Raw genomic sequence first — 21,321 nt, forward strand, 5'->3', positions numbered from 1 at the left:
CAATGGTTTCTAGTCATTATGACTACGCCCTACCTTCAGTATTGGCTCTGAACATCAGTTGCTTGGGATAAGGAATGAGAGTACTGTTATGAGTTATGGCTCCTCCCGAAAATGTTCTCTATTCCCACTCTTTTTGTGCTAATTATGAAAGTGAGAAGGAAATTGGGTTGCCGGGCTTGAGAACTCCAGTAAATACATAAATACATATTTATTACTTTTTAATGCAATGTATTTTGCCCTTCTAGGGATGGCAGGTGGCGCTGTGGGTTAAAGCACAGAGCCTAGGACTTGCCGATCAGAAGGTCGGCAGTTTGAATCCCCGCGATGGGGTGAGCTCCCGTTGCTCGGTCCCTGCTCCTGCCAACCTAGCAGTTCAAAAGCACATCATAATGCAAGTAGATAAATAGGTACTGCTCTGGCGGGAAGGTAAACAGCGTTTCCGTGTGCTGCTCTGGTTCGCCAGAAGCGGCTTAGTCATGCTGGCCACATGACCCGGAAGCTGTATGCCGGCTCCCTCAGCCAATAAAGCAAGATGAGCGCCGCAACCCCAGAGTCGGTCACGACTGGACCTAATGGTCAGGGGTCCCTTTACCTTTACCTATTTTGCCCTGCTATTCTGCCAAAAATGTTCCCAGAGCAGCTTACAGATTAATAATAAAAGGAGGACAGTCTGTGCCTTAATCTAAGAGGCATGGCACCAATGGAAGAAGAAACTGAGGGGGAAAGGGGACCCAAGCATACACAGGAACCTACTCTTAAAGTCTCAGAGTTCTTATAAGAACTTTTTGGGATGGAAACAGTTGGACGAGAGGTGGAATCTAAAGTGCATTGGGAGAGCCAGAGCAATGGACCTGCCAGCTTCCTTATCGTGAGATCGACATTTGCAAACAGAAATTGAAGTTGGCTATGCGGTATGATAATGGGGAGATGTCATTTCTATTTTCTATTTATTCAATCAAAAATAATAGCCAGATGAATAAGTCAGCATATGCTTCCAAACCAGAATTTGCTACCATTTCAAACTATACCTTTTCTTAAGTTGATTTAAGTTATACCATCTTGTTCCTCCGGTCGATTTAAATTAGTAGAGCCGCTGCCTTGTTCATTGTATTCAACTGATTGAGGCGGCCACTGCGCCAGTCGCGGCCAGCCACCATATTTCAGTTGTGTGTTTTTTTAATCATGGAAACCCACACACTGTAGCAGCAGGAGGAACAGACACATTCTTTATAGATCAGGATCTCTAGTGGTAGATCTTTGCAAGATTTGCAGTAGATCAAGATTGTTTAACTATAGCAACAGAAGTGCACTTTATTTCTTTCCTTAAGTATGCTGCTGAAATGAATAAAATGTAGGGGAAACCACGAGAACTATGACTATGAGCCCAGTTCCAGTCCTGAAAACAAATTTCTTGGCTAAACACATGTTCAGGGGCACCCTTTGCCTCAAGGGAACATGTATGGGTTGTATTCAATGAAGTCCAACTGAGAGTAAACCCACTGCAATTAATAAAGCTATGCTAGCCATGCCCATTAAATTCAGTGAGTCAGCTGTGAGTGGGACTAGCATTGACTGCCACCCTGTGTATTTCACGTGCACAGGGACAAGTCGCTGTGTTGCACCTAATTCTGACTGGTGGGACTTGAGGTTCTAGTAAAATAGAAGCACAGCCTGAGTGATCTGACCGACTTGTTTTGATGCCTGCCTGTGCTTGCAGGCTGTGAGGCCAAACCCAGTGCTAAGCTGGACGAAACCCCTTGCTATAACTTTGGGTTTTCCCCTTCCTTTTAGCTGCGGTTCCAATGCAAACCCCTTCCCGAGCAGGATTTAAACCCTTTCAAATTTGGCCTGTTAAGGATCTGGCCTGTGCAGCCAAAAGGGTTTTGCATGCCTGTACTGTGCTATAGCATTCAAGTACTTCTCCCAGAGGCAAAAATTCTCTGGCACTGAAAAGTAGGTTGTGACACTGTTTGAAATTTCAAAATCTCTTGCAAATGAACCCTTAAGGTAATGCACTTTGATCCTTGGGCAGGTAACCTCAGGTAGAGGTGAACTGTTGATGTGAAAGAGGTGCCTAGATTGTCATTCCCAAAGGACATGCCAGTTTTTCATTTATAAAATTTAAAAAATACGCAAATATATGTATTTGGAGAGTCCCGTTCATTCAAGTAGACCAAGAATTAGAGAATATGGTGTGCAGTCCCAAAATAGATCTCACTGGGGCAGATACAGCTTTGGAAAGAGCATCTCTGTCCTGGAATGACCCCGAATGCACCAATTTTTTTTATTTTGGCCCTTTGATTTAAATGAGATTAGCAGGTCGTCATTTTTCTTGCATTCAGTTGTGAGCATTAGCTTGTGCTGCAGTATACAGAAGAGTACAGCGGCACCTCACCCTTGTTGTACCACGGCCAAACCCCAAAGGTATTTGTTATAAATAAAGGTATGGGGCATAAATAACATAACAGCAGTGGAAGGATGCAATCCCATGGCAAGATCTGCTGGGGTGAGCAGCTTAGGATGCAGTGGATCTCTGGCTTGGCTGGTTGACGCCCCACGCAGTCAGAGCTAAGTTCCCAACCCCAGCTCAACCAGTGTAATGTGGTCATCCTGGCTCTTTCAGGGCTGAGCCAAGGCTGCTACGAATTCCCCAAAATGGGTGTTCCAGAGGCATGGCACTTGGCCTGTTCCTCTTGGCCACAGGACTGGGCAACTCAGCAGAGAACATTATTTTTAAGGCCTGTTTTCCCTCTTCCAGCAGCAGCCCCACTGCTGAATGGGGTTTGGATCTGGCTTCATAGCAGCTTCCTGTGATTAAATTGCCCCCCTAGTTGCAGCAGAGGAAAGGAAGAGTTGTGGGGGGGGGTGTTGCCCCATTTCCTGCCCTGCTCCATTCCCAGCTAGTCATTAGAGCAACTTTTAACCATGAACTTGAACCCAAGTTCATTTTTTCCTCCCCCCAATCCATTTCCCTTTTGCGTCATGTCTGTTTAGATTGTAAGGCTGCTGACAGCGACTGTCAATTTTTAGTGATTTGTGAGCTGCTCTGGGAGCCGTTTTCTTGATCTTAAAAACAGAATTAAAAGTAAATAATATTTGAATAAATAAATGATAGAAGCAGCTACAGCGAGGAGGAAACTATGGCAGGGGACATCTGTGGATTAGTGTAAGGCCTCAGATTCTTGTACTCTCACTCTAATATTATTAGAATAGTGTTGTGATTGAAAAATATGTTTCCCATAAATAAATGAAACTCTGTAGAGCTATCTGCAGGAAGCTGGATAAAATTACTTGAAATTATTATTAGCTTATTTGATGAATCGTCCACCCTGTGGTTTAAGCTTGGTCTCTCACTAGTCTTTTATAGTCTCATATCTGGCTCCAGCAACTATTTATTGATAAAGGAGTTGATTCTTTATGTGGCTGAAATAAGCCTCCTAATGGCTAAAGTATTTTAGCTTTTTGTACTAGTTTTGAGTAATGTATTTTAGCATTTTAGTTTTCGACTGTATGGCAGAGGTAATATTTTACTGTAGTTAATAGTTCATGTATATCATACAGAATATATCCATTTGCCCTGAGAACATGAAGTACACCCACCATTCTGATAAATATGCCACCTTTTATCAGAAATATGTTCTGAAAGTTATGTAGGAAAATGTAGCAGCTGCATATTTTGGAACTGTAGGCTCCATGCTGGTGTAGTGTCTCATGGTCCTCAGGTGATGATATAGGATTCAAACCTTATACAGTCGTACCTTGGTTTTTGAACAGCCTAGTTCTCTAAACGTTTTGGCTCCTGAACGATCAAACCCTGGAAGCGAGTGTTCCGGTTTTCGAACGTTCTTTTGGAAGCCGAACGTCCGATGGGGCTTCCAATTGGCTGCAGAAGCTTCCTGCAGCCAATCAGAAGCCACACTTTGGTTTTCGGACGTTTTGGCAGTCAAATGGACATCCGGAACGGATTCCGTTCGACTTCCAAGGTACAACTGTACATTGAACTTTAAAAATCAACCAGGAACATCCGAAAGTGTCCCCAATTAGATCTTCATAGTGGTTGCATTTCCCATAGCAGTTTTCTTCAACATTGGGTCCCCAGATGCTGTTGAATCAGGGAGAAGTAATTTGGCAGTTGTCACTTTTTCTTAATCCTAATTGTGTCATTCTGACTGACAAACTGGTTTAATATTAACTATGATAATATTTACCTTCAAACCATAGTTAACCGATGCTGGCTTGTTCACACAAACCATAGTTAATGCTTACTATAATTGTAGGTCCAAACTACATGGCAAGCTGTGGTTAATCAAAAGCGGAAGCAGAAGCGAAGCTCACTGCAACTTGTTCATCTCATGCTAAATTATGGTGTGCACATGCATATAAATTTTACATCTTCTACTTTAACTAGAAAACTCTGTACAGGCAACTCCCCACTTGCACGTGACCATGCACACATCTGGTGCCGGGACGTGGGGAGCACCCTGGAGAATCCTCTTGGTTCACATGAAAACCCTCCCCAGAGAGAAGACGTCCTCTTTGTTCCCCTGGGAGGGTCTGCTCGTGAGCTGGAGGGTCAGTGGGACTTTGCTGAGATGCTCATCTGATGTGCGGGGAAGCGGCTGCTGCGCTACCCCACATGTCAGCTGCTAGGCGGGGAGGCTGAGCAGCCTCAACAAAGCCCCGCTCCCCCTCCGGCCTGCAAGGAGGCCCTCCCCGGAGCTCAAAGAGGATATCCTCTTCAGGTTCCAGGTAGTGTCTCCTTGCAAGCCGCTAAGACTCTTCAGGGTGTTCCCCACTTAACGTGCATTTCACTGACACATGCGGAGGCCCAGAATGTAACTTCTGCACCAGTGGGAGGCTGTGCTAGAATTTGGGAGTTGAGGCCTCAAGGATCTACCAAGAGAAATTTATTTTCAAGTAGCTCACTTGGTAGGTCAGAGCTGCGGCAAGAGTCTCCTGGCAGCAGCATCTTTTTCTACTTTCCAAGAAGGGCAGCTGCATGGTTGCGGCTGCGTGGGGGCACTGGCAGAGCCAATGCAGCGTTCCTGCTGAGATGCCCATTAGGGATTGCTGAATGGCAGCAACACTGTTGCCTGAAGGCTATTGCTGCAGCTCTGCCCCACCAGGCAAGCAGCTCCGGCTTCAAGCAGTTGAGTTTTAATAATAAATCAGCCTTGTAAATAAGTCCACAAAAATTACTAGCCCATTTCATTAGCCTTATGGTGCTTAAATTAATAATTTGTGACCCTGAAAGAAAAAAGTCACCAATTCTTGGTTGCCCAATTACCTGAAGGCGTTTTCCCTTTTATTCAGCCTGAAAGCGTCTGTTCACAAGCTTGAAGTACATTCCCTAATTAAAGACTACTTTTCAGTATTTGTGGTTTTCTGGTTTCTTACTACTACTAAGCAGGTTAGGGTAGAATCCACACACACATTTAAAAAAAGTTCTGAAAATGGTTTGGGGGTTTTTTTAGCTTTTAAAAAAAAATACAGTGGAACCCTGTTTTTTGAGCGTCTCGGAAGCTGAATGTTTCAGAACCTGAACGCCGTCAACCCAGAAAAAAATGCTTCCGTTTTCGAACGCGCCTTGGAAGTCGAACGGCTTCCGAGGTGCATTTCTGAACTTTCTCCATTCACTTCGATAATCACCCATTGCGCCTCAGTTGTCAAACATTTCGGAAGCTGAACGGTCTTCCGGAACAGATTGCGTTCGACAACCGAGGTTCCACTTACATTGAATTTTCCATAAGGCTCACCATCACCATCTAGTGTCACATTGTATATTGCACTTAAAACACTCTTACAATGTTTTATTTGCAGCTGTATAGCTGCGTCCTAGGTGACATATTGGGCAAATATTCCTGGATACATCTCCCTTTCCTGGTTAGTCTCTGGTTCTAAAGGCAACAGCATAGGGGAAGGTGCCTGTGGAAGAAATAATGATGTGGCACAGAACCCCAACTGAGCGTGGTGCTGGGGTGGCGCCATTCAGAGATGGCAGCCGGAGTGTTCCCAGCTCTCAGCAACATCTGTCAAGACAGAGGGCAAAGGCACAGGGCACAGCTGGGGGCACAGTGGTGAGATTCCTTATACAGTGGTACCTCGGAAGTCGAACGGAATCCGTTCTGGAAGTCCGTTCGACTTCCAAAACGTTCGGAAACCAAAGCACGGCTTCCGATTCGCTTCAGGAAGCTCCTGCAGCCAACCGGGAGTTGCGTCAGATGTTCAGGTTCCAAAGAACGTTCACAAACCGGAACACTCATTTCCGGATTAGCAGTGTTCGGGAGCCAAAACATTCGACTCGCAAGGCATTCGGGATCCAAGGTACAACTGTATTTCATGTCCAGGAAATAATTGGGAGCACACACCATTGTAACAAATGAGCACCGTTATTCTTAAAAGGCTCGCATACTATGCAAGTTTAGTCCATAAGAACATTAGGCGCATCGTCTGTGTGCTTTCATTCTGAGGCAACATAAAAGCAAAAGTGGGGGGAGAATAGTCGCTTCATCAGAATTGAATAGCGCACCCAGCAATGTTGTTGCTGTTTTTTCTTTTCTTCTAACAGATAATCCTGAAATAGCCAACAGGAATGGGATGGAATGCCAAGAGGCCTCGATGAGGACAGCAAAGCATTGTTACTGTACATACTACCCTGTCTCTTCAATAGAATTGCCACAAACTGCATGCTGAGTAAAGAGTTTGTTCGTCTGGACAAATCACAAAAAACACTAAAGAGCTAGTGCTGCTATATCATAAAATGAATATTAAATATGGTATGCTTAGTATATTCCAAACTAATCTAGTTAACTATCTGATGCCAGCTGTGATGGTTCAAGACTTAAAAAAAGGGTAACATTTTACTTTTCAAGGTTTTATACAGCACCGTTTACTTCTTAGAAATATCGTCTTACCGCCATGATTATAGCTAATGTAAGTAGTCCTATTCATATATTATTGTAGGGTTCACAACTTTATGAATCTTTCAATGTTAGCAATAAATGATTTACATTGGCCACTAAGCCCAAGGTCCAGAGAACCACCTAACTAGCTCCACGTGGGCCCCGGCCACTTCGCAGGGCAAACTGCTTCGGAAATTGTGGAGAGTTCCCAAAGCTGTAGGTGAGACAGCAAAGGGGGTTCTCTTGCTCAAAGGAAGCGGGGGGGATCAAAGCACGCGCAAGCCCTCGGGTGCCCACCCCAGTCACCCTTTGGATCTTGGCCAATCTTCACCAACTGCAGACTTAACTTTTAACCCTTTGACCACTTTGTACTCTCTTAAAAAGCTCACTTCTCTACTAGGGCAGTTGATGCCAAGGCAAAGGAGGTGATGTTAAAGCAGAACCCTGTATCCCTGAACATCACCCGTTAAAAGCTCCAAGGCAAAGCACAAATTGCGGAGATGCACACGAGCTGATTTTGGGCAGGTGCAGAGAAGCTGTACTGGAATCGTGGCATTCTAGAACTAAATTAAACCTTTGCACAGTATGGTTTCCATACCCCAAACAAAGTCTTGACTATGTTATTTTACAAAGAGAGAGGATATTTTTTAAAATAAAGCCTTTGCAAAAGTGCCTAAATTTTGCCACATCAGACTTGAAACTATGTGACACTGATGTCTATAATTGAATTTACACCAAGTGATTAAGCTTTCAGATTTGCAATCAGGTTACCAAAAATAAGAACTTGTTATGAAATAACTTCTTCCCAATTAAAGAAATGGGTCTATAGGTGAAAAGATAGCAAGATACTCTAATTTAACTCAAAACGGAATAATTGAAACCGAGTCATTGAAAAAACTAATAAGTGACTTTAATCTAGATGACTAGGAGAATACTGAACAAAATGTAGAGAGAGCTTCAGTTTAATTCATTGTTACTGTTGCCGTATTTTTAAAATCAGGTTTAAGAAGTTGTAACCGGATTACAGCACAGAGAAAGAAACTAGTTCTTTTAACCTTTTTTTCTTTAAAAGCTTATTTTATGTCACAGAACTATGAAGATATCTTTAATACAGCTATATACATATTATATATACACATACATATATATGGACAAAACAGATTTTAATGTTTACTTTTTTAAAAACTGTGTTGATTTACAAGGTAATTATATACATTTGATTAATGTAGGAGGTTTGTTTTTAAGATTTGTTTCCTACACTGTTGTACCAAATATGTCACATTTCACATTTTATATGTTGCACATATATCAGACAAGTACATAGTTTTTAAATTATTGTTTATAAAACAAAAAAGCAGCTGTTCTATGGAAATATGTATAATTGTTTGAAACATCTGTTTTTTTCCATGTGAACATTATAAATGATTGCAGTATTTTAACTTAGACTTTTCAGATTGATTCTAAGCTACTTAGCTCTGGCGGCACTGCCTACTCAGAAAGACCAGAAGCACTAATTGATTTTTTTGTTAATGAAATTATTTTTCAGTGTTAATCTTGCTTTTCAAATGTCTAATATCTGTTTATATTCAAATGATAGCTTCGATCACCTAAAAGAAGGGGGGACGGACAAAGAACCCAAAATCTGATGGTAAACATAGTGTTTGTAATCTTGCATTAGTTTTAATTTGTGAGGAATATGTATTTCTTTTATCTTTACTTGTAAATTTTCTCAGATGTTTAACCTAGGTTGAGAATATGGCCGTTTACCTACATCTGTAGTTTGGGTTCTTTCTTTTTTTTAAAAAATTGCATTTAAACATTTGATAGTTTATTGGACAATACTAAATGGCAATTTATGTATGTTGTTTAAATATTTAAACTGTAGAAAGAACGTTTTATCGGACATTATGTTTAAACAATTATTTTCTTAGGATCACTGCAATGTTATGTTCTATTCATTAATGATCAAACGTCATTATCTTTATTTCCTCCTGAACCAAGAGAAAAAGAGAGATCCTATTTTTTAAAAAAGAGAGTTCCACTGTATTGACATATAAGTTTGTTCTGTTTCTACATTTCTAAAAATATTTATGTCAAACCACAATCCACTGGCTCCAAAATAGCTGTGTTGTCTCAATGGGGCTAGGCTGGACTAAGTGGTTTGAGAATCACAGTTTTAAGAGCATGAGTCACAGAGGTTGCACAGGCAGAGAAACCAGCGGCAGCTAGAAGGAGACCCACACAAACCACTCCCCAAATGCCGTCCAGGACCCCTGACTAAGCTTTCAACCTGCATTGTTTTCCGAGTCTGTTGCATCACCCCATTTTGCTTTGGTCTACACTGCTTCAACAGCCTCTGGCTCTGAAGTAATTTATAATTTTATTATTAACAACATATATTAATCCATTCGCCCCTGGCACGTTCTCACTTGCAACTTTTAAAAATCCTGCTCCTTACATACTGTGCCAGCCAGGGCTGTCCCAGCCCTGAGGCGAGGCAAGATCCAGCCTCCACGGAATTTGTTGCCAGCCTCTGCTGCTACATATGCTTTGGAGGCAGGATCTACCCCTCCTGAGCAGCTCCCGCCTCCAGTGCCACTGTAGAAGTCATCGAGTAGAAGGCTCTGCTAGTCTCCCATCCCTAGGGATGAAATGGCAGGGAGTGTTTTGGGCTCTGAACCAACCCCATGTGATTCCCCGCATGCCCCTTCCCCGCCCCCCATTCCCAATATAGATATTCACTCCCTCACCCCTTACTCCCAATGTAGAATTGTAGAGTTGGAAGGACCACGAGGGTCATCTATTCCAACCCCGAGCGATTCAGGAATCTTTTGCCCAGCGTGGGGCTCGAACACACAGCCATGATTAAGAGTCTCATGCTCTCCCGAAATATTCCTCTCCTTGCTCCCAATCTAGAACTTGACACAGCCCTTCTTCCCTGATGGGCGGGCAAGGCACCATTTTGTGGCTGACCTCAGCTGCCAAAATGTCTTGGGCCAGCCCTCATGTCAGCCCTGCACTCCAGAACCGATTCCCCCTTTATCTCTGCTCCAGCCACCCAGCTGGTCTTCATATACTGTTCATTCCAGCCTCAACCCAGTGTTCTAACCCTTAAAGCGATATGCATTTTAATGCTTGCTTTCAGCCATTTGGCATCTAAACACAGGACTTTGTCCCACTGTTTGTTGCTTGCCTCATTTTATTGTTTTGGCTTTCACCTTCAGCCCTCAACACAAGCCTAATCCTGTTTCCCATTTCTACCAGAATGCGTCCCATCAGCAGAACTAGCAACAAGAACTTCTCATTTTCACCTGCAAAGGAGGTCTAACCCTGTCCTTTTCAGCAAGGGCTACCTAGGAGAGCAGAAGTCACGCAAATGCATTCAGAGATACCTGTCTCTAGGACAGCAAAATCACTGGCTCAGTCGGTACATGACATTAAACCAGGAGTCAGCAAACTTTTTCAGCAGGAGGCTGGTCCACTGTCCCTCAGACCTTGTGGGGGGCCAGACTATATTGGGGGGGATGAATGAATTCCTATGCCCACAAATAACCCAGAGATGCATTTTAAATAAAAGGACACATTCTACTCATGTAAAAACACGCTGATTCCTGAACCATCTGCGAGCTGGATTTAGAAGGCGATTGGGCCGGATCTGGCCCCCAGGCCTTAGTTTGCCTACCCATGCATTAAACCATAGTTTAAAGCAAATTATGGTGTGTTTGCAAGCACATGCTGCTAAGGTTTTCAGTGCTGCTTTTCCACTGCTGCCACCCTGTGGACAAAATAGGCCAGAATCTGCCTTGTCTTGTCATTCAAACCCAGGTTTGTGGTTCATTTCTCCCCCAACACACCACTAGTGGTAAGCTAAAAACAGATCTTGGCTGGTTTGGAGAGCAATGACAATGAGCCCAGGTTCAGACAACACAACAAGGCCGACTCATTGTTTGATCCACAGTGTGGTAGGAGTGGAAGAGGAGCGCCCACTATCTCACATTAAACCACAGCTTGTTTTAAGCTGAGATGTAATGTGACATGATACCCAAGCCTGGTTTCCTTCTGCCCATTCTCAACTGCACTTTGTTTAGTCTCGGTGCCTCCTGCTTTTAATCTGTACTCATAGTAAAGAAAGAACTAGCGTTTTTTTTTAAAAAAAAAAAGTATACAAGAACATAATTTTTTATTTATTTTAGAGTAGTTTTGTAGAATACATTGAATCTGGAAAGATCTAAACCTATTTTTCTGTATAAATATTATTTGCCAAAACTTCATTTATATTTTGGAAAAGAATGTCTAACGATGGTAAATCGACCTTACATTGGTTTGTTGTTGTTGTTGTTTTCAATACTCCTTTGAAGCAACCATGAAATGGGCCAATATAGTCAGCAAGTACTGAAGCCAAGACATAATTTCAAGTGTCTTGGGACGTCTCTGTATTTTCTATAAGAGCACTTCACCAAAATACCTTAATTTGCCCATACAAAATGATCAATGGTGACATTTACACTGCATCCTTTGCTAACAGTTAAATAAACCCCTTCTCTTATTCCATGTACTGTAATTATTTAGGAGCCTGATTTAAATACTCATTTATGAGTTGGTTGAAATATTATTTAATTACCCAATGTGCAACCATGGAAATAAAAAGAAGCATTTTAAAATGATTTTGGCACCTCAGTGTTATTTCATTGTTTTGACATACTGAGAAAACGATTCCAACAAAGGAAAGTGGATCAACGAGCCTTGCGTTTAGAAAAGCTATAGGCAATAAATGTATGAAGAAATGCTGGAATTTAGGGTGCTTTTATCAGACAGGAGTTTATGCCAGGCACTCCTGGCATTCTCAATCCACATGCAATGCTTTTTAGTCAGAGCAGACTGGTAGATCTGCACTGCTGGCACAATCATTCTTTCACAAATTCAGAACTTCCTTCCCTTTTCCGTTTGGCACAGACAAAAAGCTATCTCAAAACGCCCTACAGGTGATGATTTTCTCTGTACCAGAGAGCCTGAAATAAGGGAAGCCAGAGTTCCCCTTAGATTGACTTCATGGAAGTGCCGAGGCCTCTCAATGATGATCAGACAAAAAATGACTGCTCTTGTAGTCAACTGGTAAAGGTGAGCTCTAGAACCCAGCAAACGTACCTACAGCATCTACTTGCTGTGCCATGAGAACAGCCTAGCTGAGAACTAGGCTTGAAACAGAAAGCAGAGACACTCATCCCTGCACAGCGATTGCTCCTTCTACAGTTCTGTAATACTCTACAATTCTATGATTCATGGAATTATATCTTTTCAGCACAGCTGGGAACCTATATTTAATTTTTAATTTGATTTGATATTAGACCACCTTGAGACCCTCTCTCACACCTTAAAAACAAACACATACAAGGTCTCCGTTCTGCGTTACTAGGCTGCAGATCTAAAGCCATTCCTAACAACTTCAGCCTAAAGGTGGTAAACCCTTTCTTTCCTTGCAGTTTTACCCCATTCTTCCTCAGAATGGGAGTGTGGAGCTGCTACCTACAGGACCGTCTCTCCTGGTATGCCCCGCGAAGGACATTAAGGTCCACAAATGACAACATTTTGGAGGTCCCAAGTCGCAAGGTCGCTTAGATTGGTCCCAACTAGGGCCAGGGCCTTTTCAGGACTGGCCCCGATGTGGTGGAACTCCCTATCACAAGAGACTAGGGCCCTGCGGGACTTGACATCTTTCCGCAGGGCCTGCAAAACAAAGCTGTTCTGCCTGGCCTTTGTTTTGGACTCAGTCTGACCCTTATGCCCCCCCCCCATGGTTTTGCTCTATGGGCTACTATTAAAATGAGGCTGCACTTTAACCTGTATTTTAAATTGGGCGTTTCCCCCCTATTACGTTCTTTTTACTGTAATTTTACTGGTGTTAGCTGCCCTGAGCCCAGCTCTGGCCAGGGAGAGTGGGGTATAAATATTTTTTTTAAAAAAATTATTATTAATAATACAATATGGCAGGTAAGCAGCACCGCACAGTAAAATGTATCTGAATATGAAAACAGAACAAGGCAACAGTAGTGGAGAGCAAAAATTATAGACTCGTCAAAAAAAAAATGTTGCTTGCATCCCAAAAGCCTGGGCAGATAGGAAGGTTTCTACCTTTTGTGCTTAAATGTGGCCAAAGTGGAGAACAACCAAATGTTCTATGGGAGTTCCATAACAGATGGGGGGAAGTGCACCAGTAATATTTCCTCCATTAACAGAAGCAGTGCTATAGTGCTCATGTCCTGCTTGTGTGCTTCCAGTAGGAATCTGATTGGGCACTGACAGCAAGTTATACTGGACCAGGTGGGCCCCTGATCTTCTATGCCAGCACATGCTTGGCCTGTGACCTTCCAGTTCCACTCAGCCATCCAAAGACTTCTGCACCCTCAAACAATTCCATCCTTTCTCTCCTAATGTCATATACTGCTGGAGCTGTCTTGCAGAATACCTCTAAGTAAAGTCGCCTCTCTCATTTCAGATAGCTCCTCAAAATATATTTTCCCATATTCTGCTAGCACAATCCCAGCCCCAATGCCCTAGTCTAAGGCTGCCACTTACTAAATAGTAAGCCCCATTTAACTCCATAGGAATAACTTTTGATTATAGGATGGTGTAAGGTTAAGTATAAGCAATGGAAACTACTGCACACTTCCCTGTCTTCCGTGTGTGTGTGTGTGTGTGTGTGTGTGTGTATCTCTGCCTGTGGATGGTGCTCAATGAATAAATATTTCGCCCTCCAGAACTAACAGCTCATGTAGAAAAATCCATTAAAATGAATCAAATGTCACAGCTCTAATCATCCATTTGGCTAAATCTAAACTTGTGCCAGCCATGAAAGCTGTAGCAAGAGGCGTTTTAATTACGGTGAGGGCTACTTATTTAAAAATTACTGCAGTGTCAGAAAAATACTGTGAAATGGGTTGAGTTGCTAAATCTCTTTGTCTTCTATTTAGTTTTAAGAACATTGCACTATTGTTCTGTATGAGGCAAGTGACCTGTCTGGCCCTGTATTACCTGTAATATCTAGATGCCTCAGATGATATATACCAGTACTATTGTAGGAGAATCCACTGTCGATCATCTGCATCTTCTAGCAATAGAAGCTATTATCATTCCATTGCTATTCTGCAATAATGCCTTCAAATCACTTTTTCTTCTGTCACACAAATCCCAACATTTCTGAAATACGGTTCCGCAATATTTTCATGGTGTGCAAAGTTTTGCACGCTTTCCCACTTTTGTGTGTGGTGGGGGCAGGGAATGTTAAGTGACTTCGGTTTCATGGCATTTCTATGCATCTCTTGACAGAAGCCTGTCACTGCAGTCTCTCAAATGTGTGGACAGCTCACCGACACAGTGAACTCAAGTAGTTCCTGCCACCTAATTTTGGAATACCAGGAGTTATATACCAAACACACACACACACACACACACAAGGGTAATTGGTGACCTGTGTGCATGCTCATAACATGATCGTTTACTGGTTGGTGGAAGGAGACAATGCAATCTGAATGCATTCTGTCACTGGTGTGGACAGAAAAAGTGTGACCACCCTGGAACATACAGTACTAGTGCTATAAATGAAGCATCAGGAGGGGCGCAATATGAACCATGAAACTAGGATGGCTCGATACAGAATTTGTCCAGACCCTGGCATGGCTGTCGTACTTGCCTGCTAACTCTGGCTTCCAGTCACTGCAGCTCTGTTACCTGGCAACGCTTAAGAGGTCAAGAAGTGAGAAGCAGCAGTGAAGGTGGGTTGGCTTTCATACATTAATTTAAACTAATCAGCCAACTCTTTTGCTGCAGGTCTCTGGAATTTCTGTATTCCCCTCTAAAATAGTCAGCCTATATGCAGAACATGATAGGAGGAATTAAGAGATTCCGCCCCCACTCCCTTAGCCATAAGATGATGACAAACCCACCACATCGCAATTAAGCCTCGTTTCTCATTAGCTTTCTGAACTTCATCATCACAAATTCTATGGTCCGGTTCACACAAGTAAAAAACCCCTATTTTGTCAAAGGCTTATGTAAGGCAGTAAACGTGTTTTGCCGCTGGCAGGAGAGAAACACTTCTAAAATGTTTTCACAAGGTCTCAGAACAGTGCAGAAGTTTGCAGTATCCTGATCACAGCCGCTGTTCTTTCCTGAAGAAATGTGCTTACATTTTGAATAGTACGGAGGTCCTATGGGCGGAGAATTGTGGTGGCACAGAAAGAAGTCAAACTAAAGAGGACCCCCCTTTGTTTACCCTTTCTCTTTGCTCCTATTAACACTCTGGGCCCCTCCAGACATTCTGTTTATTGTGTATTCACTTTCAACACTCTTTGCTCCTGCAAGTTTCATGGTGGATATACTGCTTCGTTTCCAATGAGTTTTGTGTCCTGTAACTTCCTACTGAAATCCCATATTTTGCAAGTGTTAAGAGTTTGTTTTTGTCTCACGCTTGTTGCACTATAGCACAAGAGTGCCCCCCCTCCAGATGGCAATTTTTGGTTTTTAATATTTTGGTTAAATGGAAAAAATTGATACAATAAAAGGAGAATGTCCTGGGTGCCTAGATCCAAATTTGAGGCAAGTACCGTATTTTTCATTCCATAGGGTGCACCGGACTATAGGGTGCACCTAATTTTTAGGGGGGGAATTCAAGAAAAAAAAATATTCTTTAAAGGGAGCGCTGAGCAGAGCCTGCATGCATCCCAGGCTCTGCTCAGCTCTCCCTTTCATGAGACGAGTGGAGTGTGTGTGTGGCTCTTGGGGGCTTTTCCCCGAGGAGGGAGAAGGGCAGCCAGTCAGTGATGAGCTGCCCTTCTCCATCCTAGGGTAAAAGCCCCCAAGAGCGCCTCCGCAGGGCAGCGGGATGAAGGCTCGCTGCTGCCCTGCGGAGGCTTCACGGGCTACCCCAGAACTGCTCAGGAGCTTTATCAAGGCTGGCGGGGGAAGCCCGGGCTTTCCCCACCAGCCCTGACAAGCTCTGGGAGTATTCCCCACCTCCCGCAGAAGACGCACACTCTTTAAAGGGGCTGCACGGCTTCTACTGGCTTTTCTAGGAGATGGGGGAATTCCCCCACCTCCCTGAAAAGCCTGCAGAAGCCACGGGCTCTTTAAAGGGGCTGTGCGGCTTCTATTGGCTTTTCTAGGAGGGGAGGGAATTCCCCCACCTCCCTAAAAAGCCTGCAGGCTGCCATCTGCAAGCCTTGGGAGCCCGGCGGGAACTCCCGCTGCGCTCCGAAGGCTTGCGGACATCTGCCCGAAGCTCGGGGTGCCCTCCCCTGCACTCCCCGGGTTTCGGGCTGCAGGCTGCTGTCCGCAAGCCTTGGGAGCCCGCAGGCACTCCCGCTGCGCTCCAAAGGCTTGCGGATAGCTTCCTGAAGCCTGAGAGTGAGAGGGGTCAGTGCGCATCGACCCCTCACGCTCTCCAGGCTTCAGCGAAAACCTGCATTCGCTCCATAGGATGCACACACATTTCCCCTTCATTTTTGGAGGGGGAAAAGTGCGTCCTATAGAGTGAAAAATACGCTATTTTTTGGTTAGAGAGCCCCAGCAGATATTTAAAATAGCAAAATAAAGCGTAGAAACATAGGCTGTTAGACCTTTAAAATATTCCCTTCTATGTTGCCTCCAAAGCTCCCCACTTCCCTTAGCATAGAAAGAGACCACGTTTGACAAGTTAAAAATGTTTTACTTACAAACTCTGCAAAGAGTAGATTCATGTACTTTTCCATACAGCAGAAAGAAAAGACAGGCAGTACAACTTAGTTTCAAAATGGTAAATGCTTCTAAATTATATGTATAGACACAGAAAGGTGGCTTGGAGCATCCAGCTTCGTTATCCTTACTGGTGGGTGTCACATGGTAAAAAAGAATAGTGGAAAGTGGGAGAACAAAAGGTTTGCTAGCTCTTCCTCCCAAGGTTAGGGGGTATGATCTAGCTAAGTCAGGCAGGACAGCTTACTCTATGGTCTTAACCCCTTCATGCATTAGTTAGTTAGTTAAGCATTTTTGTTATATGAGATTAGATATATCCCATACTAATAACGTGGTGATATTGAGTAAGCATTGCAAAGCAACTGAGTGACCTTGGGCCACCCACTGCCTTTCATCCGAAACTACCCCACAGGGCTTTTGTGGGAATTAAATGAGGAAGAGGGAATTAAATGAGCTCCTTGGATAAAAGGGTATGATACAAATGCAATAATAATAATAAAAATAGAATAAAGCAATGTAAATCCACCACTAAGGAACTATTATTGGAACAATGTCACGTTGCAGAACAGAGTCTGGAGGGGCCCATAAGAGATTCTTTAGAGGTGGCTACGAGGAAACAATCATTGCCTCGGCTATCCCTTTTTTTAGCAGGGAAGCATGCAGCTTGAGAAGAGGAGCTTGCAGTGGCATTGCCAAACCATGGAACAGATTGGGAGCAGCCATCGCCACAGCTCCTCAGCTTGACCCAGAAGGCACCCAGCATGAGCAGAGGAGCTCCACAGACAGCCACCCTGATTGCACCCTTTTTCCCATCAGATGGGTTAATCAGCATGGACAAGGTTGCCTTCAGCTTGCCTGTTTTTCCTGCCTCCCTGTATCCTGTTCACCTCAAAATGTTGTGGCTTATATTTATGCCACCCCCACACTTCAGCTGACGTTGGCTCCCAATATGCAGCTTACAATTAATCTACACACAAATGTACAACATAAAATGAGGGCCATGTTGGTATTTGTGCCAGTCTCTTCTGATCCCTGGCAGTTGGCAATGCAGCCCAGGTTCCCAGCTCTTTCCTGTGGCACTCTGATGCCAATGGTAAAGCTGACGTGGTTAACTTTATGTTTCAAAATGGGTTAGATTTCCTGGGGTATGCTAGCATGATCAATACTCTCCATTACTGATTAACTGGAGATTAAAACTGATTACGGAACACAAAATAATTTGCAAACTCACCAGGAGCAAAAAAAACAACCTCCAAACAACCCACCATCAATAGTATTCATTTACTAATTCACAGAAAATATTGAGGGGAAAGTATGATGGAACAACACGGAAACAGAACGTGCCAACATAAAAACTGTCCTACGTAGTTCTGGGAAGAAGACCAAATAACAGAAGAAAACAGTAATAACATTTTGACCAGCCTCCAGGGTTTGGCCAAGGTAGCAACTGTGCTATGCTTTTTGAGGTTAATCATCATTTTGAGCTGCTTTCAAATCAAAATTTTTGCTCCTATATAATTATAGCTCTTTAAATAAAGGAGCCTGGCAGAGCTATTCATCTGTTACTTCTAAATACCATACACCTCCTAGACATCTTAGAAAATTGGCCTCATTTTTTGTACCAAACATAAGGGAGCCAAAGTTCTAAAATCAATTACTTTATGCACAATTGAGAGATCTGAAAGCATCAAGATGGAACTTATTTTACTGCCTTTTTTTTATCAAAACAGATGGAGACATACATTGCAAAGCTTCTAAGATGAGAAGCCAATCTGTACTCCCTCATCCTTTAGCCAAGCCACTGAAATTTCATTTAGATATTGCAGAAGGCATTGTTTGCAGTCGATATGGGGCAAGACCAGTATTAGAATGTGTGTGGACAGAGATCTAATAACTAGGCCTGTGGCTGCATACACCAAGCCCATGCCCACATCTCCCCACACGTGTCTTTAGCCTTCCTGATCAAAGGTCTGAAGGGGGGTTCTGTCCATTTTCATTTGAACACCTCTGCACAACTAGAGATGCTACTTTATCAGGGTTTCCAATTGCACAGTGGGTCCTACTCAACATGGGAAGGTCAAGAAGGCCTTATGAGGAACGGTTGAAGGAGCTGGATATGTTTAGCCTCGAAGAGACTGAGAAGAGATAGGATAGCCATCTTCAAATACCTCAAGGGCTGTCACATGAAAGATGGAGCAAGCTTATTTTCTCCTGCTCTGCAAGTTAGGACTCGAACCAATGGCTTCAAGCTCCAAGAAAGGATATTCCGACTAAACATGAGGAAGAACTTTCTGAAAGTAAGAGCTGTTCAACAGTGGAACAGTCTCCCTTGCGAGGTTGTGGACTCTCCTTCCTTGGAGATTTCTCAGCAGAGGTTGGATGGCCATCTATCATGGATGCTTTAGCTGAATTTCCTGCATTGCAGGGGTTTGGACTGGATGACTCTTCCAACTCTACAATTCTATGATTCTAAGAACAGAGAACGTAGGGCTGAAACAAAAGGGGGTGTTGGGGACAGCATCAGTGCAGGAAGCACCGTGCCTTTTACACAGCTGGATATTTCCTAGTCAAGCTTAATATCTCAACAGCACTTCCCTGCTGCTATGTTTTTAGCAGCTCTATGCTTGAGTTCAGTACATGTTTTACATGCAAACAGTCCCTGGTTCAAACTGTGAAAAGGACCCATGCCTGAAACCCTGGAGAGCTGAAGGCAGTCACTGTCGAAAATACTAATCTAGATGGACCAATGATCTATGCTTCCAAGAATTCTCATTTAACATATTTTGCTCCCTCAACCCTTCCAAGTAAAACTTATTACTGAGAGCTTGTGAGAAGGCAGGCTGTAAATTTTAATAAAACCCCACCCACTTTTAATGCATCAAATGAAAGCTACAATGGATGGTTTTCTTTAATAAATGTATGAACAACTATTCACAGCACAATTATCTTCCCACAGTGTCTTACAGCATTTAAAACCATTCTAATCCATATAAAATAGAAAGCAATATTTAATAAAACTGTAGGGATGTTGTCAGGCTGCAGTTTGCGGGGCTGCCAACAGGTGGTGCTACAAACTACAGCATAACAGAAAAGCAACACTGGATGGTGAGGAGTGGGGAGGATGTAGAAAGGGGCAAGCAGGTTGCCCAGGTAAACAGGCAGGCATGCTGGCAGTCCAGGTAAGCAGTCAAGATGGACTGGTGAGCAGGCAGCACAGATGTGTAGTGCGGATAGTGGATGGCCCAAGTGAGCCTGCTGCTAAACCCAGACTTCCGTTAACCTTGCCAAACCCTCTTACAGCTCATGCCCCCCTTACAGCTTCCTCAAACTGCATACCCTCCAACTTTTCTCTGATGAAAATAGGGACATCCCATTCCATAATAATATTTTTACTACAGTGGTGCCCCGCAAGACGAACGCCTCACAAGACGGAAAACCCGCTAGACGAAAGGGTTTTCCATTTTGGAGGTGCTTCGCAAAACGAATTTCCTATGGGCTTGCTTCGCAAGACGAAAATGTCTTGCAAGTTCCTGCGGGTTTTTTCCCCCGCCCCCTTTTTCTAAGCCGCTAAGCCGCTTATCAGCTGATCCGCTAAGCTGCTAATAGCGCTAATCCGCTAATGGGCTTGCTTCGCAAGACGAAAAAACCGCAAGACGAAGAGACTCATGGAACGGATTCTTTTCATCTTGCGAGGCACCAGTGTATTTATACCCCACAAATCTTACTGGGTTGCTCCAGCCACTCCAGGCAGCTTCCAATGTATATAAAAACATAATAAAATATTTAACATTAAAAAAAAACCTTCCCTATACATGACTGCCTTCAGATGGCTTGGGGTTGGATAACTCCATACCCTCCAACATTTCTCCATTGAAAATAGGGACCTCCTAAGCAAAAGTGGGACATTCCAGGATCAAATCAGAAACTGGGACGGCTTCTCTAAATCAGGGAAGACCCTGGAAAATAGGGATGCTTGGAGGGTCTGAAACTGCAACCATTCTCCTCGAATGCAAGGAGTAAGGGGGTGATGATGGGGTGTAAAGGGAAGGGGCTGGTGAGGTGTAAAGAGATTGTGGTGGTTTGCAAGGGGAGGGTAAGCAGAGTTGGTAAGCAAAGGAAACAGTGGTGGCCTTAGTCCTTAGTACAATACATTCATAATAGCAGCAGTAAAAAGATTCCAAAGATTTCTATATGATTTGATCCATTTCGGTGTGCCACTGCCAGACATTCCAATACAAGAGAAAAAAACAATTGAGGCCATAATCAATTGATTCCCCAACTCCCAAATGAACTAAACCCATTTTCATAGAGACACTGAGAAAGCAGAGCTTTTCAGTTACAATCTACTGATTGACAATCTACTGATGGATAATGGGAAATGAGTGACAGTGCATGTTTTTAAAAATTGCACAGCATTGTCTTTGTGTGGAAGATTGAAAATGGATTCCCCACCAGATGTAGTTATGGTTGAGGGTCTGTTACGAAGCGATGTCTTTGCATTAAACTATTTTAAAAAGCAACAACTGAGCTATAAGCTCTTATGAGCTAAAATGTTTTCAAAAAATGGTTATACAATGCTTCTAAAGAGCTTTTTTTTAAAAAAGTAGATTTTCTCTCAGTCCAAATGTTTTAAATTATGCTGTTGTCAAGCAGCAAAATCTCTATGTGCGTTTCCAAAGAAGAGCAGGGGAGA

General features: G+C 43.2%; 1 protein-coding gene and 1 long non-coding RNA gene across 16 annotated transcripts in view; one reads left to right on the top strand and one right to left on the bottom strand.

The window, feature by feature from the left end:
• MBNL2 (muscleblind like splicing regulator 2) overlaps window positions 1-11,045 on the top strand; it is a 79,286-nt gene extending 68,241 nt beyond the window's left edge. For all 15 annotated transcript variants that reach the window (XM_079972907.1, XM_079972912.1, XM_079972913.1 and 12 more), the window contains one exon: window positions 6,569-11,045. In XM_079972907.1, coding sequence (XP_079829033.1) covers window positions 6,569-6,583 — 15 coding nt within the window. In that variant the 3' untranslated portion in view covers window positions 6,584-11,045. The remainder of the gene's footprint in view (window positions 1-6,568) is intronic.
• Window positions 1-21,321, bottom strand: part of LOC307214462 — a 240,621-nt gene that overhangs the window by 12,520 nt on the left and 206,780 nt on the right. The gene's annotated exons all lie outside the window — the stretch shown is intronic.

The sequence above is a fragment of the Podarcis cretensis genome, assembly GCF_951804945.1.
Source record: "Podarcis cretensis genome assembly, chromosome: 4".
NCBI classification, from domain to species: domain Eukaryota; kingdom Metazoa; phylum Chordata; class Lepidosauria; order Squamata; family Lacertidae; genus Podarcis; species Podarcis cretensis.